The 22240-nt window shown below is 47.9% G+C and overlaps 1 protein-coding gene across 1 annotated transcript in view; it reads right to left on the reverse strand.

The window, feature by feature from the left end:
* Positions 1 to 22240, reverse strand: part of SMG1 (SMG1 nonsense mediated mRNA decay associated PI3K related kinase) — a 2768248-nt gene that overhangs the window by 330124 nt on the left and 2415884 nt on the right. The window contains exon 57 of the mRNA XM_069647131.1: positions 15896 to 16075. Within this exon, the coding sequence (XP_069503232.1) occupies positions 15896 to 16075 (180 nt within the window). The remainder of the gene's footprint in view (positions 1 to 15895; positions 16076 to 22240) is intronic.

Here is a 22240-nt window from a genome sequence, read left to right on the forward strand (position 1 = left end):
GAGCAGAAAGAGGTGGTTAGCAGGGGAGAGGGAGAAAGAAGGATGAGGCGAAGAGGAAAGTCTTGAAGAGGTTCCGTAACTTAAGGAGATCCGTCTCGAGATGGAGAGAGGCAGGGAGGCTGTTCCAGAGGGAGGCCAGTGCAGAGGATAAAGATCTCCACCCAAGTCTCTGCTTGGAGAAGCGGCTCACCCGCAGAGAGTTGGAGGAAGACGAGCAGAGGGTTCGGGAAGGAGAGTATTTAGGAAGAAAGCGTTGAAGATAGAATGGGCCCCGGCCCCAGAAAGCCTTGGGGACAACGCAAAAGGTCTTGAACTTAATCCTTGCAGCCACGGGAAGCCAGTGAAGTGTTTCAACACCGGAGAGATGCAGTCCCTGGGCTTGAGACCAAGGATAAGTATCGCGCTCTGTTCTGGATGAGTTGAAGAGGACGGAAAATAGAAGGAAGGAAGGAAGGAAGGAAGGTTGAGAAAGAGGCTGTTGCAGTAATCCAGCTTAGAGAGGACTATGGCTCTGAAGAAGGTGAACCTCTGGGGGAAATTGAGAAAAGGTAGAATACCTCTTAGAAGATGCAGTTGGTAGTGAGATTTTCTTTAGAGATGTCCGCGATATGTGACAAATGTCATCCAACAACGGTACCGACACATCAGTCTTCCTTGAGGACTCTTGGTTGAAAAAGGAACCCTTCCTTCTCTTCCGGCACCAGATTAAAGAGCTTGGCCGCCTTTGAGATGTTGGAGGGGAAGGAGCCAATTTTGTCTGGAGGTGAAACCCTGGCGGGCTTGTCAACATCAGGTGGTACCCCATCAGCGGGAACATAATAGTCATACTCATCCATTGCAGTGGTGTTAATGTCAGTGCCAGTGTTTGTGCCAACTGGCTCCTCTTCGACAGGGGGCATGGCACCAAGCACAGATCCAGGGGTGACAGGCGCCCTACGGGGCAGTGTTGACTGACGCCTAAGCGGCCTAGGTGGACTTCTGGTTGGACCAGGTACAGGAGCAGCAGGCAGTCGCTGTTGGATCTCTGCCACTAAATTATGCAGGGTGGTTAGGATGTTCAGTGACAAATCCCATGGTGCAGTAGAGTGCGCAAATAGTGGAGCAGGAGCAGGAGCCCGGCTCAAACCCCATGGAGGGCCAAACAGCAGATAAGGCTCATGGGACGTGATTGCTGTTGAGGTATGGGCCCATGGCCTCTGTCTTGATCCGAGTAAAATTCTTCTGGAACATTGTCCTCAGAACTAGTGTAGATATGCAGAGATTTCCTGGCAGATCCCACAAGAGCCAGGGTAGCCGACTTGGCGGGCCTGGGCCGGAAATCCATAGGTGGAATCAAGTCTCTCACTCTACTGGAGTCCTTCGGCAAAGAGGCTACTATGGGAATCCACAGACTAGCAACAGGCTCCCCTGACAAGGTCGTGGTCAGGACCGTTGACGCAGCTCTCGGAGGCAAAGGGACTCTAGGAGCAGTGGTCATGTAAATTGAGATGACGGTCGCTGACAAACTGTCGCCAACGTCTGGTTTTCCTGACTTCGTCGACTGTCGTAGATGAGGTAGTCGACGAAGAGCTCTTCGACGGGGCAGTGGTCTTGATCTGTCGACAAAGTGGTGGTCCTGGTGGACGGGGTTGTCGACAGGGCCCATGTCGCTGACTGGGACGATGACAGCAGAGGCGTTGATGGGCCTCTAGAAGGTTTGCTAGTCAACAGACTGTGCTTGGATGGGGTCAGTGACTTCCTCACAGATGGACCACCCACCGGCCAGGAGGCTAACCGTCGACAGAGATGTTGATACAGACAACCCCTTCCAGAACTTGGCCCTGCAGCCATGGCGACCTTTGAGGATGCAGATTGAACATGGATCTCCGCCTTCTTTTGGATCTCACGAGCAGGAGCATCATTGAAGGACCTAGACCGCTTCTTACCAGAAGAGGTACGCTCGGAGGAGTTGCCGGAAATGGACGAGGCATGACTGAAGAGAGGCCGTGTTAGAGGCCTTCCCCTGCTCGTCCAAGCCACTAACCACCAGTGGCGATCCTTCTCGGTCTTCAACGAGAAGGAACGGCAGATGTCGCATCCGTCTGCTTCGTGATCCGGGTGAAGACAAACTAACTTGCGGTGCCAATCCTCACTGAAAATATTCTTCTGGCCCCAGCTCTCACAGGCCCTGAAGAGAGTTTTCTTTGTCACATCAAACACGATCGAGGTAAAGATGTAGGCCCAAGCCTAGGCCTGCTGGAGTCAGAGTGAAGATCAGATGATGAAAAGACCATCTTCGCCGACAAAGGGTCCCCGCAGCCGTTAGTCACTGAGTGACGGTAGATGAAGAGATGGAAGAAATCTTCAAACAAATTACAATAAACAGCCAAAAATCAGCAAAAAATCCACAATTTGAGGAGCGAAGGACGAGGACTCCCAACACTAGAAACGTGCAGTAAAAATCTGAAGATGGCCACCAGGGGTGGAGCATAGGACGAGTGTCATTGGCTGGGGTTATTATGACTCAAAGGACACTGGTAGGCTATAGATGAGACTAGCAGTTTTAGGCTTAAAGCTAAACTGCTTTCTTTTTACAGAGGATTCCCAGGCCGACGACGGGGAATATTCATGTACATGTGAATCCATGCAAGACACCATGAAGGAGAATTCCAGGATAAAATGGTCTGGACTGATCGATTGGTCATGCGATTATCATTTGCTTAAACGTGAACTCCAAAAGAAGGTGCCTTTGGGGACTGAAATAGGAATGTACAGTACTTTGAGAAAAAAAACAGTACAATAAAACTGGCCATGGCGGCCCCCAAACAAGGCACAAAACAATACAACAACGGCGGATGCAGAATCCGTGGACAGCCTTGAAGGCAGACTCTGTCCCTGCATCTTCAAAGGTAAGTTCTGCTTCAAAGAGACCCGCGTCCAAAGTATCACCTGTAACTATAGATCCAATGGTTGATATGCTCCAACCAGCAGCACCGGTGCCGCCTGTGTCATCTGTATCTACTACTGTGACCTTACTTGAGACCGCAGTGACCACCTCTTCCCTCGGTGACCCTGAAGCCTTGACTGCAACTACGTCACGCTCAAATGCTAGAGCGAAGAGCGCGGAACGGTCAAAGAAAGATTGTGCCGCGACCCTTGTAGAGCTTGTGAGCAGATTTACAATCGATCTCTGCTCACAAAAACGCTAACGCCGGTGGGCAATCCGCACCTTTGTTCGAGTGTGTAATTAACCAAGCAGTTCCTGTGGCAGCACAAATCACGCCCAAACCCAATGCAGAGGAGGCCACGCCTGTGTCTGTGGCTGCGTTTGTGCCTGACAAATCAGAAGCGAGTGCCCTCACTGCGAAGGATGTCGGGCACTCAGATGTTTCCCTACAACGACCACTACTAACCCTAACCAACCTACCTCCATTTTTCTTAGATTCCTCACGATCATCTCAGCCTAATCACACATTTCAGCCAACGTTAAACTCAATAGAAAATACTGAGGAATTTTTTACGCCTTTCGAAATTACAGACGCAGAAATCATGGAAGCCTCGCAAGACGAGGAACAAATCGACAACCTGACCGCACTCGATGGGCTAACGCGAAGTGCGATGCCTTTGACTAAAGATCCTGAGGCTGTGGTTAACGCCTCCTTGCTCGCTGAAGCTGAAACTCGTTATATACACAAAACTCAATCGAGTGTCTCACTGGAACCGAAAACTGTAACTGTCAATTCTAGGACGACGAAAGCAACAACGTCACACAGTTTCCCGGATTGCATTTTGACAAAACAAGCAAAGGAACATGCGATGCCAGGCATCATACAGCCTCCTCATGAGCCGACGAATTGTCATGCTAATCAAGTTCACGTAACATATCAACCCAGTCGCAATTCCGACACTGCAAGTGATTACTTGCACAGATCACGTGTAACTCCTGATCGTGGCCTGACAGGGAAAAGAAATCAAATGCGTCCGACATCATGCGACAAAAGAATTACTGGTGGTGCAGACAATAGCACCACTAACATAACTCATATCAAGACGAGATTTCACACTTCCAATATGGCCTCCTCTAGTACTCCAAGAAATGTGAATCTACAGCCAAAACCTCCACAACTCCCACAGAACATCTTTGTCACTGCAGCAGTGAATACGTCGTCTTCCAGTGAGCACCAAATAGAAAATACAAATTGCTCACATTCGGCGGACAAAACCACTACTGACTCAAAACCAAGTCTTTCCTCAGCGGCAGCGATGCAGATTTATAACAACGTTCTAGCAGCCTCTTCTGCAGCTCTGCTTCCGTTTCTGAAGATGTATGAGTCACTGCAGGAGGCCTATAAAGACCAGACATCACTGATCTTATCCCTCAAGGAAAAAATGGACAAATTTGACAGTGTGACAAATTTCTTACAATCACAACTGTCTCAGGAAGCTGAACATACGATGCGATGGCAAGAACGTTTGAGTGATCTGGCAGCACGGCATCATTGCCAAAATGACACCTTATCTGATGGGTTACTTGAAGCTGTGAAATGGATGAGACATTCATCAACCATGATGTGTACAAACACCGTCCCAGTAATCCCTCAAGCATCCATACGATCAACCAAGGCCTCAATACCATCGCAAACACGACTACAAAACATAAACGATGCTGTTCTAGCTGTAGAAAAACCCTCCATTGTTTTGGCTGCTAACATTGGAGAAAGGAACTTGGCTGCGCCCTTGCCTGCACTTGCCCCCGCGCCAACGTTGAGCGACCAAGTATCCTATTCATCTATGAGTGCGCCACCCGAATTGCCTTTGACTTCTTTTGGAATCTTCAAAGGCGCGGCAAAAGCCATAAAGGTCTCTACGACTACTGATCAAAAGCCTTGCTTTCACATGCTCGCCAATCAGCCTTTGCAAAGAGAACATACGTTACTAAAAAACACGCTAGTAATGCGAAGTCACAGAATTTCATTAGAAATACAATGCCAAAAAACAGGTCAACTTCATCAAGCAGAACAGAATTACCAAAGTCCAGCAAAGAAAACATTACTCATGCGGACAACGATCTTGGAGGTCATGGGCGTTCCATTGTTCCAGCGAGCAAACGACAAAGAGCGGAATCAGACCGCGAAAGCCGAATGAGTAAGTCATCGGACGAAGAAATCGATCTCTGCAATCTTTCGACCTACTCCGACGATGCTGTATCCAGTAACCCCACTATTGGCCCTATTGTGGTGCCTGATGATGCTCTTCACGAACTGCCACACAGAGCAAACCCTGATGTGGACGAAGACATGAACCAAAAAAATGGGCTAACGAATTCGAGGCCATCCTCCAACTGGCTAGCGCGGCTGAATCCCAAATACACACGCTCCCAAAAAAAGAAGCAAGCTCGCTACATCTCTCATGCCTCCTCATCTCTAGGAAACAGCTCAAGTCCGATGAATAGTAAATTGAGACTACAAAATCTAAATCGAGAAGATTGTGATCTAAACCTGAATCGCAATAATGTATTGAAATTATTTGCCTGTATACCATCGCTACGAACGATTTTATCTGAAGATATACGAATTGTTGAATATGCAACAGAAAAACGCTGTGACCAGGTTCTACTACATATTACCTCGGTCTCAGCTCGAAACACTATTGTGAAAGCCTCAGAGGAATTGTTAGCGTTTGGGTTCGACATCTCTGTGGAACCTACGAGCATAAGACTCGATAGGTCAAACACAAGCGGACAAAAAACTTCTCAAGAAACGCAAAAGCAAAGATGCGCCGAGCTACGCAGAGCCATGACCACCAAGGAGAACCCAAGATTAAACAACAACTACTCTGCCAAAATCACTTACCATAATAAGGATGCTGAAAGATGTTAGCCACTAGGGATTGGAAACAAGTGCACTCGTGAATTCATCTCCTGGAATACTCGAGGATTCGTTCACTTGTTCAACAAATTTGACGTCGATCTAGAAAAAGTCTTCGTCATCTGTCTGCAGGAGACCTGGTTATGTGACCCTCCGTCACGAGATGGCTTTTTGACATTATTAAACCCGGCAATCAAAAACCCAAAGGGGCGACCATCTTCTGGTTTACTAATGATGATTAAAATAAACACCAGGTGGAGTCTTGTTGAGTCCTCTAATCCCAATCCTTTTGTGCAGAGTGCACTAGTCCAGACAACAGATGAAAATTTAGATACAAGGAAACATTTGCTTGTCTTAAACGGATATTGGAATCCAAATAAAATCAGCACTAAAAATTTCATAAACGCAATAACATCTTGCATTGACAAGTCACTAACTGTCAATAAGAATTTATCTATAATTTGTGCAGGTGATCTAAATTGTTCATAGTTTAAACACGATCTTACCACGAAGACGTTTAAACGATTAACTCGAGATGAAGAAAAAAGTCGAGAGTTCAAGTGGAGACAGGCACTACGGAATAGAAACTGCTATATGGTAAATGGTCAAGTTACAGGGGACCAACCCCCTCAGTCAACCTGGTCATCTCGGAATGCGCAGTCAATAATTGACTATTTCTGGATATCCCAACATCTTTTTGAAAGCGATTTGACACTGTCAATAAGAACTATGCCAAGTAGCGATCACAAGCTTCTCAGACTGGCCTGCAGGGTAGAATGGTTATTCGAACAAAGATCCTACGAACCTACAATCTCCGTAAATACTGGCGGAAATCGACTTAGAATCGACAGTCCTAAGATTGAAAAATTACGCCAACAATTTTGTCAGGACAGTGATCTGTCTGTGAACTACGCTCCCTTGCTCTTGGACTTTATCACAACAAAAGCTGCTAATCGCATAATGGGTGTAACCCACAAACATCTTTCGTCTTTGATCTTGACTCAAGCTAAACAGACTATGCGACGCGATATTAGAGCCCTAAAGAAGTCTGACAAGTCAGCCAGCGCGACAACTGCAATTAAAGCTGCAATACGTGCGCGTCGCCAAGCATACCGTAACTGGTTGAAATCTCAGAAACTAATAATTGAGCAAGACAAAGCTGAGCAGCTGATGAAACATCTAATTCAGAAGAATCTACGGGAAATCTGGACAATCCTGAATACAGGCAATTCGAGACATCATCAAATACCATCCAACACGATCGATGCCGATACATGGGAACAACACTTTACTAACATCTTCAATAAACCATCTCATGAAGACTCAAATATACCCACAAATGAGTTAACATCCTGGAATTTCCCAACAACTGTGGAAGAGATCAGAGCTGCAATACGGGCTCTTAAACTCGCATGCAGCAGGTCCAGACCTAATATCCAACATGATGCTGAAGAAGAACGTACAACAATGGGCTATCTTCATTGCACAATTATTTGCACGCCTGTCCAATTCAATGACGATACCAGACTCCTGGCGTGTGGCGATCATAGTGCCAATTTATTAAAAGGGCAACCGGGCTGATACAACCAACTATCGCCCGATTGCCCTGCTGGACACCATAGGAAAAATCTTCGCCTCCTTTTTACGACAAAGGCTAACGGCATGGTCTACACAAGAGCAAATAATTGATATCCGGCAAACAGGCTTTACAAAAGGCGTAGGTGTGGAGGTAAACCTGCTGCTAATAAATATATTAAAACTCGAAAGCCTAAAAGCAAAGTCGAGACTATACTTGGCATTCATTGATCTGAGGGGTGCCTTCGACAGTGTAAATCGCAGCAAATTGTGGCAAAAATTAATAAATTGGAAGTGTCCGAGCGATCTAGTTGCACCAATAAGAGCCCTACACACGGAGACTACCATCAAAATAAGACTAAACAATCAAGGCCTACTATCCAAGCCGATCTTAACAAACTCCGGTGTGAAACAGGGATGCCCACTAGCAGCCGAACTTTTCAAATTGTTCATTTCTGACCTCCCAGCATATCGTAAGGATGTGCGTTGTTTTCCACCGAAACGGAACAATAATGAAATAGGATGCTTAATCTACGCTGACGATGTGGTTCTGTTGGACCAAACACAGATAGGCTTGCAACGCCAGTTAACAAATCTTTGCGATTATTTAAAAAAAAATGACTTGGAGCTAAACATCGAAAAATCAAAGATAGTAATCATTGGTCAACGACGCACCAATAAACAAAAAGCCTTTGCGTGGAAAATTAACGACAATCGACTTGAGGTAGTCAATTTGATCAGATATTTGGGAATAACATTTAATAATTCAGTGCATGAACATCATTGGAAGGTTGACATGGTCAATAGAATGACGCAATATAGCATTCAAGGCCAGCTGTTGAATAGAAACTTTGGAAAGTTCACCCTAGCACCAGCCCTGACCTTTTACACCCAAAAAGTGATTCCAGCAATTACCTTTGGTTCAGAGGCTGGCTGGAACATCGATGCCCTGTTTTGGCAAAAGCTAGAAGGGATCTACTGGCGGCGAGTTCTGCAGCTCCCCCGATACATTTCGATGATACACATAAGATATGAACTCTCCTTAAATTCTTTACACACTCACGTAATGTGGAAATCATTAACGGCACTACGTAAAATGAATTTAACCCCTATAGCGCCAGCATTTGAAATCTTTGCCGGGGAAAAAAAACACAGGAAATTCGAAATTGCTAGACGAGTGGAAACAAATAATGATATCAACCTTATCAAACGCCGACCTGACCTTGTATGACCTGGTGACGAGACCACAATCCATAAAAACTAAATTTGAACAATGGTGCTGGGTAAAGAACAACGAGCGACGTTTGCAGTTGAAGACCACTCTAGATTCTGGAATCGGAGAACAAACTAAATGTCACAAGTAGATACCTAATGAACTGTCCATCTCGCCACCATCGTGAACAGTTTCTAAGACTTCGACTAAATGCAATCAAAACAAAGGAAATGATGTGGGTTTGTCATTTTAAAGAAGCTAAGGACAATCTATGTCGCCTCTGTCATAGCGAAATAGAATCCCTAGAACATCTCATCACCAAATGCACGAAGACCACCTCAAAGAGGATGCATCACCTAAGTGAACATATTCCAGTAGACTGCAACACTCGAGATTGGTGGTCCTACATTGTAGCCGGGCACAGCATAAAATTAAGCTGTGCGGTAACGGACTACATAGACGCTCTGAATCTTGGAGACCTGTAAACGATTCTATGAAATTGAATCATCTTCTTTTTAGATTATCTATGCAACACCGTGAATTGTTTTTGGCTGGATGAATTATGATGAATGCTGTTACTTTGTAATACAAGTCTGATGCCACACTGCTTGCAATGTAGCACTTCAGGCTGACGTTATAAATAAAAAAAATAAAAAAAAATATGTGAATACTAGAACACACCTTTTCCCTACACTCAGTTGGGCCCCTAATGATGAAATACAGAGATGGCTTAAGTTACTTATCTGTAACTATTGTTCTCCAGCATGGGTCTGGCATGTATTCACATGCTCATGAATATTCCCCATCGTCAGGCTGGGAAATCTCGGTAAAAGAAAAAAAGTTTCACTTTCACTTAAAAACTGTATTTCTCCTGTAAACCAATCATTGTCCTCTTGTCATACTGGCAGCCATCTTCAGATTTGGTAAGCACGTAAAGTGGCAGTATGATCAAGAAGAGCCGCAGAGGGGACAGAGGGAGGGTTTGCATGTGAATCCATGCCAGACTCATGCTGGAGAAAAATAGTTACACAGTTAAATAACTTGTTCCTTCTACTGCATGGGGTCTGGCATGGATTCACATGCTCTTGAATAAGGAATACATAGCAGTAGAACATTACACAACCACGGGAGGTGGCAAGGCTCAACAGAAGCAATTGACTCTTACCTCCAGAACAAGCGTACCTAAAGCGAACAGGTTGCGTAGCAATGCTTGGTCGACTCTGGACTCCTCCCTGGGATCCCTGTCGATGCAGTAGAACTTCATGACGTTGTGAGTGGACCTCAACGTAAAGCCATGCAGATATCCAGCAGGGGGACACCATACAGGAATACCGTTGTGGCAGTGATCGCTCTGGTGGAGTGGGCTCTCGGACGGCAGGGCAGCGGCCGGTTAACCAACCGATGAGTGTGTGATGCAGCTGGAGAGCCACCTTGAAATGGAAGCCTTGGACAAGGCCTTCCCATGGCTCACAGGACCAAAGTTCACAAACAGTTGTTAAGTCTTCCGAAAACTCTTTGTGCGCGTCACAAAGGACTTCAGGGCACAAGCAACGTCCAGTGAGTGCAAGGCCCATTCTGCCGGCCAGGAAGGTTTCGGGAAAAAACAGGTAACACCAAAGGCTTATTGAGGTGGAATTCCGACTGAACCTTCACCATGAAAGAGGGGTGCATACGTAACACCAACCCTGATTCGTGTAAAGTCAGGTACGGTTAGGGCCTGGATCTCACCTACTCTTCTGGCAGAGGTGACGGCCAAAAGGAAAGCTGTTTTCCACGAGAGAAACTTGAGTAGGGCATGATGCAAAGGCTCAAAGGGGGGCCCCCACATGAGCCTCGTCAGAACCATGTTGCGTTCCCACCCTGGGCAGGAAGGATTGGAAAATTCCTTGACAAGTCGGTGGGACCAAAGTGAAGATCTTCCTGGAGACCTGGTGTAGCGGGAGATAGCTGCCAGATGTAGCTTGATAGAGGTGTGCGCCAGTCTGGCCTTGGCCAAGGATAGCAAGTATGGAATGATCTGTGGGGCCATGACCCTCAGAGGGGTGATCTTCTGTGGCCGTTACCACGTAAACAAACGTTTCCACTTGTGACCGTAGCACTTCAAGGTTGAGGCCCAAGCCTTGGTGAGTACCTCCATGCAGTCCGCAGGCAACTCATATCCTCCAAACTCTAGGGCTGCAGGAGCCAAGCTCTCAGAGTCAGCGATCCTGGGTTGTGATGAAGGATTGCGCCTCCTTCTCTGGTAAGCAGATCTGGAATTACTGGTAGCTTGACCGGAGGCGACGCTGACAGGCTGAGAAGATGCAGATACCAAATCTGCCTCAGCCACGCCGGGGTGATGAGTATCATATTCCATTGACACGGAGTGCGTTGCTGACTCGTAACAGGAGCGGGAACAGAGGAAATGCTTACAGAAACAGCCCTTGCCACGGGAAGGAGAATGCGTCCCCAGGCTCCTCGGCTGGTGAAATCGGCTAACAAACTTCTGGCACTTGGAGTTTGCCACTGTTGCAAACAGATCGATCTGGGGTCTGCCCCATTTGACGAATAGGCGGTTCACCTGATCCTGACTAAGCTCCCACTCATGGCGAAGGAACGCAGTTCCCTGCTGATGGAGTCTGCAATGGTGTTCTTGACTCCCACCAGGTGGAGATGGAAGAGGAACATCCCCTGTTCGACGGCCCAGTGCCACAAGTCCTGCACGTCTTAGGAGAGCGCCAGGCATAGAGTGCCCTCTGCTTCCTTATGTAGACCATGGTGGTGGTGGTGTTGTCCGGGAAGATCCTCAGCAGAGGGGGTTTGAAATCCCGTGCCTTGGGCGATGTTGAAGCAGATAATCCACCATCCTATCGCCCGACAGAACTTTTTGTTGAGAGCGATCTTGTCCGTGAAGCTTCTGGACACCTGTATCCAGTGGGCATCCAGGAATTCCTGTAGGGGTTGCATCTGTAACCTGCAGAGACGGACGAGGTAGATGCAGGATGACATGCCCATTAACGACTTGATGGCACGCACTGTGGCTGCCTTCGTCGATGACAGCCATTGTGCACCTTTCCTTAAATGGCTGCTAGCCTCTCCTCTGAGGGCGACGCCAGGCAAGACACTAAATTGAGTCTGGCGCCTAGGAACAGGATGCTCTGCGATGGCGTTAAGCAGGACTTCAGATAGTTGACAGACACCCAGATCTGTCAATAGCCGGACGGTCTCCATGTGTCCGTCGGCCAGTACCCGCAAGCAGGCACGAATAGTCATCCAGGTACAGGCATACGTGTATGCCCTGTAGATGCAGATGGGCTTCCACTGGTGCCAGGCATTTCGTGAACACTCGTGGGGCCGACTTCAAGCCGAAAACAAGGGCCTTGAACTGGTAGTGCTGTCCCTGCACCACGAAACTTAGAAACTTCTGATGTATCTTGTGAATGGGGACGTGGAAGTAGGCGTCCTCCAGGTCCAACGTCGTCAAGAAGTCTCTCTTTTCAAGTTGGGCGAACACGTGTTGCAACGTGAGCATCCTGAACTTTTGGGACTTTAGGTATTTGTTCAGACATCATAGGTCTAGGATGTGCCTCCAGCCCCAGTCTTCTTTCGGACTAGAAAGTATCTGGAATAGACTTTGGAGCCTCACAGCCGTTAGGGAACAAGCTCCATCACACCTTTTTTGTAACACGGCTTGCACTTCTTGCAGGAGCTGAGGGATGTGCTGCTGCTGCCGGGGAACTAGCGGAATACAAGGACACCTGCGTTGGAACTCCAAGTTATGCCCCTTGGTAAGAGCACCGGGCCACCCATCCGGCAACATCCACTGCCACCTTGATGGCATGGTCCGATGCCACTTCCACTTTCCTGAAAGAGGGCGAGGGTTTCCATCATTTTATCATCGGGGAGGAACTCCAGGATCAGTCCTAGCTTGTACCAAAATTCCCTGTCGTACCTGGCTAGGATCGCCAAGGTGTTAGCCGCATTCATTGTGGATGCCGCCGTGTAGATCACTTTCTTCCCCGTGGCGTCCATCCTTTTCCCCCTCACTGTACGAAGAGACTGAAGACGATGAGGCTGGGTTAGCGGACCGTTTACTCGCGGCCGCCGACACCACAGAGTCCGGTGAAGGTTGCAACCTCAGGCACTTGGGTGCGGAGTCCGGCACCCTATACTTCTTCTCCAGCCTATCCTGCTTAGCTGGAGCCGTGCAAGGGTTCTTCATGAGGGCGAGGCCCTCTGCCGAAATATCGTCCAGAAAAGGCACTGCCATGATAGTCTTTCATCTCGCCTTTGATACAAGAAGCACTCCTCCTGGTTTCCTCTGGCACCAGCTGGAATAGCTCTGAGGCCCTGGCGATCATGGAGTGGAACAATCCCACCTCGTCCGGTGGGGAAAAACTATTAGCAGCATCCAAATGTGGCGATTCAGTGTCTGCTGGGACGAAGTCTTCATCCGTACTCGTGGCCGTATCTGTCCCAGTACACATCTCTGGGTGTGCTAGGGGAGGCTGGGGCCCAGCGTGGTGGAGGAGGTTGATACGTGGGTGTCAGATGACACCTGCTCTTCTTAGGCAGAGGCTGATCAGGAGCCTGAGGTACTCCGGGCGCCGGTGCCAGGGGGGCACCCTCAGCTGGATCTCTGGCACCAAGGTGTGGAGAGTCGATAGAATGTTCAAGGAAATGTCCCTCGGCTGAGAAGGTAAGGAAGGAAAACTAGGCCCTGCACCGTCATCCTCATGGACTGTATGCACAGACTCTTGATCGCCGTAGTCTGCGGACGAGACATGCACAGGTTGAACGGAGACCTGGGAGGACTGTTTGGGGGTTTCCTCGCTGCACCCTATTTTTTCATTCCTGAGGGGTCTGAACCAGGACCTGGGTCGGTACCTTTACCCCCTCAGGAGTGCCTGCAGCCTTTGTCAATGACTCTGAGGTAGTGTCACGTCATGGGGGCAGGGACGCTTTCTGAGCTGAGGGAGCCCACCTTGTATGATCAGTGCCTGTAGCTGGCGTGGTGGTAGTAGTAGTAAACGTCGATGAGGTCACTGACTAGGACTTTGTCTGTGCCGGTTGAGGCTGCTTGGGCTGTACGGCCGCCTTCTCTGCTGTCCTTGGCTTATCCGATTTCTCCCGTAGCTTAGCCGGGGTAGATGACTTCCTCTTTGAAGAGGAGCTCGATGGTAGGCTGGCAATGGAGGTCGGAAGGTGATGCTGATCGCGCCCTATCCAAATTGCGACCTGCATCAGCGGTGAACCCGGTGGACTAGGACTTGCGGATCTTGGACTTATCTTGGACCCCCACAGATAGGGTGACCTCAAAGGATTTAGAAGACCGCTCTTCGGACTGGCCGGTCATGGATGAGGCAAGACCCTTCTCAGAGCACAAGGCAGAGGGGCCTTGTTCGAGTTAAGCCATGCCGCCAGCCTACTATGCCGTCTTTCGTTGTTTTCTTAGAGAAACCGAGGCATATTTCGCACTCTACCTCCTTATGATCTGGGTGTAGGCATTGGAGATATTGTAGGTGCTTGTCTTCCACAAACACATTCCGCAACCCGCATTTGGTAAAGGGTCTGAAGAGGTACCTTCCCTTCCTCCTCCTCCATCATCATCATCATCATGGTCAGAGGGCGCAAAGGAGGCCCAAGATGGCCTTCTAGAAACTTTGATGAAATATTCACCCTTGAGGGGCGCAGAGCTTCACTGACAACGGAACCTTGTTGCCGGCAGATGAGGAAAAGAGCACACAGGCTCTTTGGAACAAATAAATAGAATTTGTATCATCGGAAAACTCGAAAAAAGTACAAATAGCTCTGAGAGCAACTCGAGGACTCCCAACACTGAAGCGTGCAGTAAAAATCTGAAGATGGCTGCCAGGGGCGGGGCTTAGCGAGAGGGCGGTCATTGGATGGGGGCAGTTTTAAAGTGAAAGTGAAACACTTTTCTTTTTACAGAGGATTCCCAGCCTTACGATGGGGAATATTCATGAACATGTGAATCCATGCCAGAACCCATGCTGGAGAAAAGATTAAACTGATGGACTGGCACATATATACACCTAAAGCAGATTTTGGTTCAATACAATGTGAAAGCGAAGGATAAAGGCAACATGGCAGGGACTGGCTGGCACTATTTAACATAGGAAGTGCAAATGCAGCCAACCTTGTCTTTGACAGGCAGTTGAACATTACTCTCAAAGGATTCCTAACGGGCAAGAGAACTATAGTCTAGATGTTATCAGAAAGCTTTTTTTTGTGCACAATTTTGTAAAAAAGACAGATAAACCTAGAGTGCACCATTTCTTAACCCTTATGATCACAACCTGGTATTGTAGTGGAATATTTCTTTCTCAGAGTAGATTTCCTTTAAACAGTCCCAGTGTACAACAGAATAAATTATGCTTAAAGCATGAGCAATAACTAGCAGTATATTTTTTATTTGGTTTGTTACAAACCTTTAAAAAAAGAATGAAAAAGCAGCATGGTTATAAATGAAATACAACCAAATTCATACATCTTTTAATCGACTCCTCTCAAGACGACTCTTCTTTTCTTGAAAATAAGTGAATACGTTGTGTAACACTAGATAAACCTGCAGTGCAACGGTGGCATATGATAACCAAGGATGGTTAGTTAATTTAAATGTTTCAAGCAATCTCAGCAACGCTCTCTAGACGGGTAACCATAGCTTCTAAAAAAAATGTCAATGCTATGGTTAGTTTGCGGTCTGATTCGTCGAACATTAATTGCCACCAATCTTCAGCATTCATTGTTGTCCTTTGGATAATAAATTTCCCAAAGTGGAGTTTTCTTTCCACGCCGAGTGCTACACAGTATAGCGTAAAATGTTTCAGTGTTTCTTTGGTAGCATTACACAGCCTACATTGTTGAGACATTGTTTTATCAGTCGACTACTGTTTTGTCCTATCTTGTGTTTTAAACAGATTTAAGCAAAACATATAGAGTCGTCTTCTATGGAGGGCAGGGAATAGTTTCCATGCGCTGTGGATCTCATTTAGGCCCCTTTTTTTTGCTAGGTACTGTTTCCACAAGGGTATATGTCCTCTTTCTGTCACAAGTCTCGCACCAGTCTCTTCTCCATAATCTTTTTTTGGCATAGTCCGGATTGCTATGTAACATGTCAATGCTGGTATCAAGTTCCACAAGTAGTGCTTAACAACTGGCAGTAAACAAAATGTGTAAGCAGACATTGCAAAGTGTACTACTCAGTAAGCAAGCATTTTTCAAAATATGTTTGTAGTTACAATAGCAAATTTCTACTCACCACTCTCTTCAGTAGCCGGAGCTCCAGTTCTGATACAGAGCTGTTAAACTGTGATGCAAATGAGCACATCTGTTGACATCGCTTGATAAGTTCAAACAAACTTGCATCAAGGCTTAAGGTTTCTGTAGTTCTGGTGCGTAAACTTTCAAAATGTATGATGTTGCTGCAGAGAAATGTAACCTGCATAAAAATTGCATACATTGAGAAAGAATATCTAACCTTTTAAACTAGAAGAAAATAACCATTTAGTTAGAAGCTTAGAATCATGAACAACCATATGAGGGATATAGAAAAATCCCTGATGAACATTCTTGCATATTTTCTTTGCGACATAGCATTTTCCTCACAAAAGGACTCAAAATACATCTGAATGCTTAAATATATGCCCTTGTTTGGCAATCAGATTTTTTCATGTATGAGCACTTAGGTGTTCAGGCATAAATGAAGCACAAAAAAGTAACCATTTCGAAACGGTTCTATGACTCATACCCAAATGGCTCATACGAAAATCATCTCATCAGAAGGGCAACACGGTTAGCAGGAAAAGAATAAATGACCCACCTCTGGTAATTTTCTTTCTGATGAATTACTGCTTCATCCCACAGATATTCCATCACCACCGCCAGCTGTCTTTGGAAACCTTCAGCCACAACTGAGGAAAGTGCGGCTTCGACTGCCAGCGCTGCGCAACCTGACATGACATTGGGTCTGTATATATCCGGCCACTGTACACCATGACATTTCCACCTTTTTCCCCATAGCACTTAGCCGAGAGACAGCAGAACAAATGCGGTGTATGAGCTATCCACGAAGAAGAGCGATGAGGAATATGTGGCAGAAAGGGCTAATCGATCAGAAAAAGCATTAACAGAGGTAAGTTGTCCTAATGGATTCTTGCCTCCCGCAAATTCCTTTTCGGATTGCCTTTCTCCTGCAGATTGCTCATCAGATAGATATCCTCACCCAGCTCTGCTGCTTTGGGAAAACTGTCAGGGAGAGTGTAGTGGACCTCCACTCTGCTGTCAATCCGTCTTGCCCAGTTGTCTGCTCCGGAAGCAACGTTAGGCAGCGTGTATATATACCACGTCACTACGCCCCACACCTCACTTCCTTTTTTGCACGCGCTTGACACGCTGCTTTAGGAACATGGTGATCAATTGTACAACTCTACTCGACATATTCTAATCAGAATTTTATTTTTTCCTAGACGCAAGATGTCGGTCGCCCCGATTTTGCATTTCAATCGGTGTACCGACTGCCACTCCAAAATATCGGCTATCGACCCGCATGAGATATGTCTCTGGAGCCTCAGCACGCATGACAACACAGAGGGGTGTGCGTCGTGAGCCAAGATGCACCTGAAATCGGTGTGCCAACGGGCTGCGAAATTCGCTCTAGGCCTTCAAAAGCTCTGGCGCGGCCGACAGGCCTGCTCCTGAAAGAAATAAGGAGCAACATCGGCAAAAGAAGAAACGGTCCCATTCTAGGAGCCATTCTTCCTCGTCATCGTCACGCAAGAGAAAGAGGCACCACCGCCACCGTCGAGGCTCCGATTTGTCGACCAAAGGAGGTAAGGATTTCAAGACCTCCATGCTTGAAATGTTCAACCAACATGCCGCTGCAGGCGCGGGTGACCCTCCAAGCAGCAGGGCTCTGAGGCAGTAGCGGCTCTCGGTATTACCGACCCCTCACAAGCCCCATTGGCGAAGCCTCCGGGGTCAATGCCAAAGAAGGTGCTGAAACCTTTGATGACTGGCCCTTCCCGTACATAGCAAGCTTTGAGCGTCCAACGCTGTATCAGTGCCATAGCCTCAGTTGACGCTCACAGCCACCTCATCGGCACCGATGTACAAGAATCTTGGCGCGGATGCTCAGCAAAAATTCCTTTATGCCGCAGTCCCGGAATGATTTGTGCTGCATTATGTCATCCATCTTTGGAGCCGATGACGTGGAGGACCAGGGAGGAGTTGATTCGATTTTCATGGGAGCAGGTGGCATGGACTATTTTGAGGACCAAGCTCAGCTTTTAGAACTGGCACAAGGGCTTCATGCCACCCGAGGCAGGGATACTTCGCCAGACCCGGAGTTCTAGCAAAGACAACCCTATGCACACACCCATGCCAAGTTCAGGGCACTGGTAGTAAGAGCGGTTGACACCTTCAGACTACAATCTTCGGAAGTGCCAGTCCAAGGTTATGAATTGACGGAAATATGGGACGAAGGTCCGGTTCTGGCTACATGGCTCTGAATCCGGCGATTGCCTATCCGGGGAGCCTCTATGTGGCAGCATCCCTGCTCCATCACCCTGGTCGGTTCCACCATGACTGGAAAGTATAGGCCGGCAAAAGAAGAACCAGTCAGTCTTCTCCTCTCACCAGTCCCCGGAAGGTCTCGTCATACAAGCTGCCACAGTCTCCACCAGGCCAGCATCTTCAATTTCAAATCTGCCGCCTGACAGAGAAGACCAAAGAATTAATGCCATGGCCAAGTAAGGATTCAGATCAGGTAGATATGGCTCAGAAAGCCACAAACGTGGCTCGTGGTTTTGCAAGTACACCTTTGGTCTTTCAAAGGCAGTGGAAAATGCTGCGCAGTACGTCCCAGAGGCGGAAATGTGCAAGGGATTTATACAGCTGGTGGAGGATGGGAAAGAGGTGGCCAGGCAGTCACTGCAAACAGGCCTGGGCGTGGCCGACTGTGTGGGCCATTCGATGGCATCAGCGATTGCATTAATGAGGCAGGCCTATTTGAGGTCTTCAGGCTTTTCGCCTAATGTCCAAAACAAATTGCTGGACATGCCTTTTGAGGGCAAACTTCTTTTGGGCTTTAGTGAGTCAAAGATTGATGCAAAGTCACTAAGCCTAGCCGCGCAGCCGGCCAAACCTTCCTTCAGCTTCGCCTCTAGGGGCAGGGGAAACAGGCGTTATGTGCCTTACGGCAGGCAGGCGCAGCTCCCACTGGCCAGGCAAGGGCAGAAGCATTTCCCACACTCCGGAAGGGGCAGGGGGGCTTCTAGAGTCCAACAAGCAGCGACAGCAGTAGCTCCACCCTCAAAGCCGCTTTGATTTTCCCTCCCACGACTTACCGGTTGGCAAACGGCTGTCAGAGCATTGGCCTCAATGGTGGGAGATTACCTCCGCCTGGGCCCTAGATTTCGTGTGGTGAGGCTATTGTCTGCCCTTCTTACGAAAACCCCTGGACAGACACCCTACCATCGCCCACCCAACCAGGAAAGGAGCTCCAGTAAGAACTGAGAGCCCTGTTTTTGAAGGGTGCCGTGGAAGAGGTACCACCCGAGCAGAGAGGATCGGGCTGGTAGTCCTGGTATTTCCAAGTGCCGAAGAAGGGAGGAGGTCTCAGTCCCATTTTGGACCTCAGGGCCTTGAACACGTTCCTGTGGAAAGACTAGTTCAAGATGGTGATGTTGAGAGAAATTCTCCAGGCTCTCGAATTGCAGGATTGACTGGTGTCAATAGATCTACAGGACGCTTATTTCCATATGCTGATACATCGAAAGCACAGGAAGTTCCTGAGCTTCCTCATAGGGGACAAGCACCATCATTTCAAGGTGCTTCCCTTTGCGTTGACATCCGTTCCTGTTAGGCAGCATCCTGTGCAGTTCCCTTGGGGAACACTGCAAGAAGATTAAGACTACAGGAGTAAGCAGTAAAGTCAATTGGTAGCAGTCTGCACCACCCAGATTTACCTGGTAGCTGTGGCTGAGCAGTCAGACCTCTCTCAAGAAGAGTAGGGCAGTATGTAGAGTACACACAATAGGGCCAAAACACAATAGAGCAAACAAACACTGACCAGAGCTTTGTATCAAAAATATAGAGTTATTTATATAAAACACACTTTAGGTAATACACTAGCACTTTCAATGACAAGTAAGTTAAAACACTGTCAAGTAAAGTATGAACACCTCCCTTGGTAACTATCAGACAAGTCAGGGTTAAAGCACTACTATTTGTTAAGACAGATGTGAGCGTGTAACCTAGATGGCACTCCAATAGTTAAGTTTAAAGGGAGAGAAAAAGGCAGCGCATAGAATAAAACAGTTCCCAACACTTAAGAGTTCAGAGCAAGGGAATAAAGGCAGTGTACACTGGGGAGCCAAAGTTCATAAACCAGCCCCACTTTAAATGGAGCAAGGCAAAATGTGCCCAAGATCACACAGTTTAAGTAGCACTAAAAGTCTTTGCAGAATGTCAAAAGAGGTTGGGGTGATTCAAAAGATATAGTTGGAAGGTCTGGAGCCAACCCAGTTTAGAAAGCCAAGGATTTAAGGGTCACCTTTATCAATCTGTAGAAAGGGAGGCCGAGCAGGACACAGTACCTTAAAGAGAGAGGAAGCTCCAGCGGGGACAGTTGTTCCTGGCAGTGGTTGAAGTTCGTGGTTCCGACCAGGGGAAGAGAAGATCTCGTCGAGGAGGAAACGTGGAGTCGTTGCACTGCACAGGGATGAAACCAGCCGCGGAGTTCCTGATTAAAAGGTGCGGTCCTTTTATTCGCAGTCAAAAGTGGTGAGCTTGGCTATCCGGCGATCCGACCAAGAGACGTCTTTGGAAGGCGAAAAGGGCGAACTGGTTGATCCTACCAGCTCAAAGGAAGAAGACTCTCCAGCAGAAGATCTTCTCTTGTCTTTGGGAAAGTGGCGAGTTTGTTGCAGCAGGGCTCCACCGGTGGTGTCGACGGTTGCAGATGGCTCAGCTTTTTCCCTCTTCGGATTCTCAGGTCCTGTGGCGACTTCTGAAGTTCCAGTCCCAAAGGCCCTGCTTTTATGCAGAAAAACCCCCATTCATCAGCCTAGCTGTCAATCAAACATGCTAAGTGGCAACACTGGGCCAATCAGAGTAGAGTGCGACTTGGGTTGCCGAGGCAATGCAGTCCAAGGTGCCAATTCCCCCCTCCACCTCTCCTGTGGAACCCAGACAGAGTGGCACCATTTGGAGGGCTTCTGTGGAGAAGCCCGCCAAAATAGTGGAACAAAGGGCTCGACCTTGATCGGAGTTACAGAGACGGACACAAACGCCATTTTAGAATCGAGTTCTGGCAAAAAGACCCAACCGGGGATTTAATATTAAGTAAATAAACCGGCAGTATCTTTAACATTGCACCAAAAAGTGGTGCGTTTAAAATCGATGGGAAAATCCCATAGAGAAGGAATATTTAGCGTTGTAACCACTGCCATCAGCCAGAAACTCGACAAGGGGGAACTGGACAGTGCCTCGAAAACAGACCCAGGGGAAGGAACAAGTTACTTACCTGTAACTGTTGTTCTCCAGCATGGGTCTGGCATGGATTCACATGCTCATGAATATTCCCCGTCGTCAGGCTGGGAATCCTCGGTAAAGAAAAAACCAGTATCAGTTTCGTTTCTGATCTGTCTTTCGTAGTAATAACCAATCACTGATCTCTGCGTCATACTGACCACAGCCAATGACTGCCCTCTACCTAAGCCCCGCCTCTGGCAGCCATCTTCAGATTTGGAAGCACGTGAAGTGGCAGTATGACCAAGTGAAGAGCCGCAGAGGGGTAGGCGGGAGGGTTCGCATGTGAATCCATGCCAGACCCATGCTGGAGAACAACAGTTACAGGTAAGTAACTTGTTCCTTCTCCAGCATGGGGTCTGGCATGGATTCACATGCTCATGAATAAAGAATACATAGCAGTACACACATGCACAACCACGGGAGGTGGCAAAGGCTCAACATTAAGCATTACATCAAACTCAACATTAAGCATCTTACCTCCTCACCAGGCTCACCTCAGGCGAACAGGTTGCGCAGCACTGCTTGGCCGACCCTGGACTCCTCCCTGGAATCCCGGTCGACGCAGTAGAATTTCGTGAAGGTGTGCGTCGACCTCCACGTAGCAGCCCTGCATATGTCCAGCAGGGGCACACCAGATAGGAACGCCGTGGTAGCTGCGATCGCTCTGGTGGAATGGGCTCTCGGACAGCCAGGCAGCGGTCGGTTTGCCAACCGGTGACAGTACATGATACAGCCGGAGAGCCATCTGGAAATGGAAGCCTTCGAGAGAGCCGTCCCCTGATTGACAGGTCCAAAGTTCACAAAGAGTTGTGACGTCTTCCGAAAACACTTCGTGCGGTCCACGTAGAACTTCAGCGCTCTAGCCACATCCAGCGAGTGCAAAGTCCTCTCAGCCGGCGACGAAGGCGACGGGAAGAACACAGGCAACACCAAGGGTTCGTTGAGATGGAAGTCCGACGGTACCTTGGGCATGAAGGAGGGGTGCGTCCTGAGCACTACCCTCGTGTCGTGAAAAGTCAAGTACGGGGCCTTGCAGGAAAGGGCCTGGATCTCTCCCACTCGTCGTGCGGGG

The sequence above is a fragment of the Ambystoma mexicanum genome, chromosome 2q (genome assembly GCF_040938575.1).
Source record: "Ambystoma mexicanum isolate Mex_15411 chromosome 2q, UKY_AmexF1_1, whole genome shotgun sequence".
NCBI classification, from domain to species: domain Eukaryota; kingdom Metazoa; phylum Chordata; class Amphibia; order Caudata; family Ambystomatidae; genus Ambystoma; species Ambystoma mexicanum.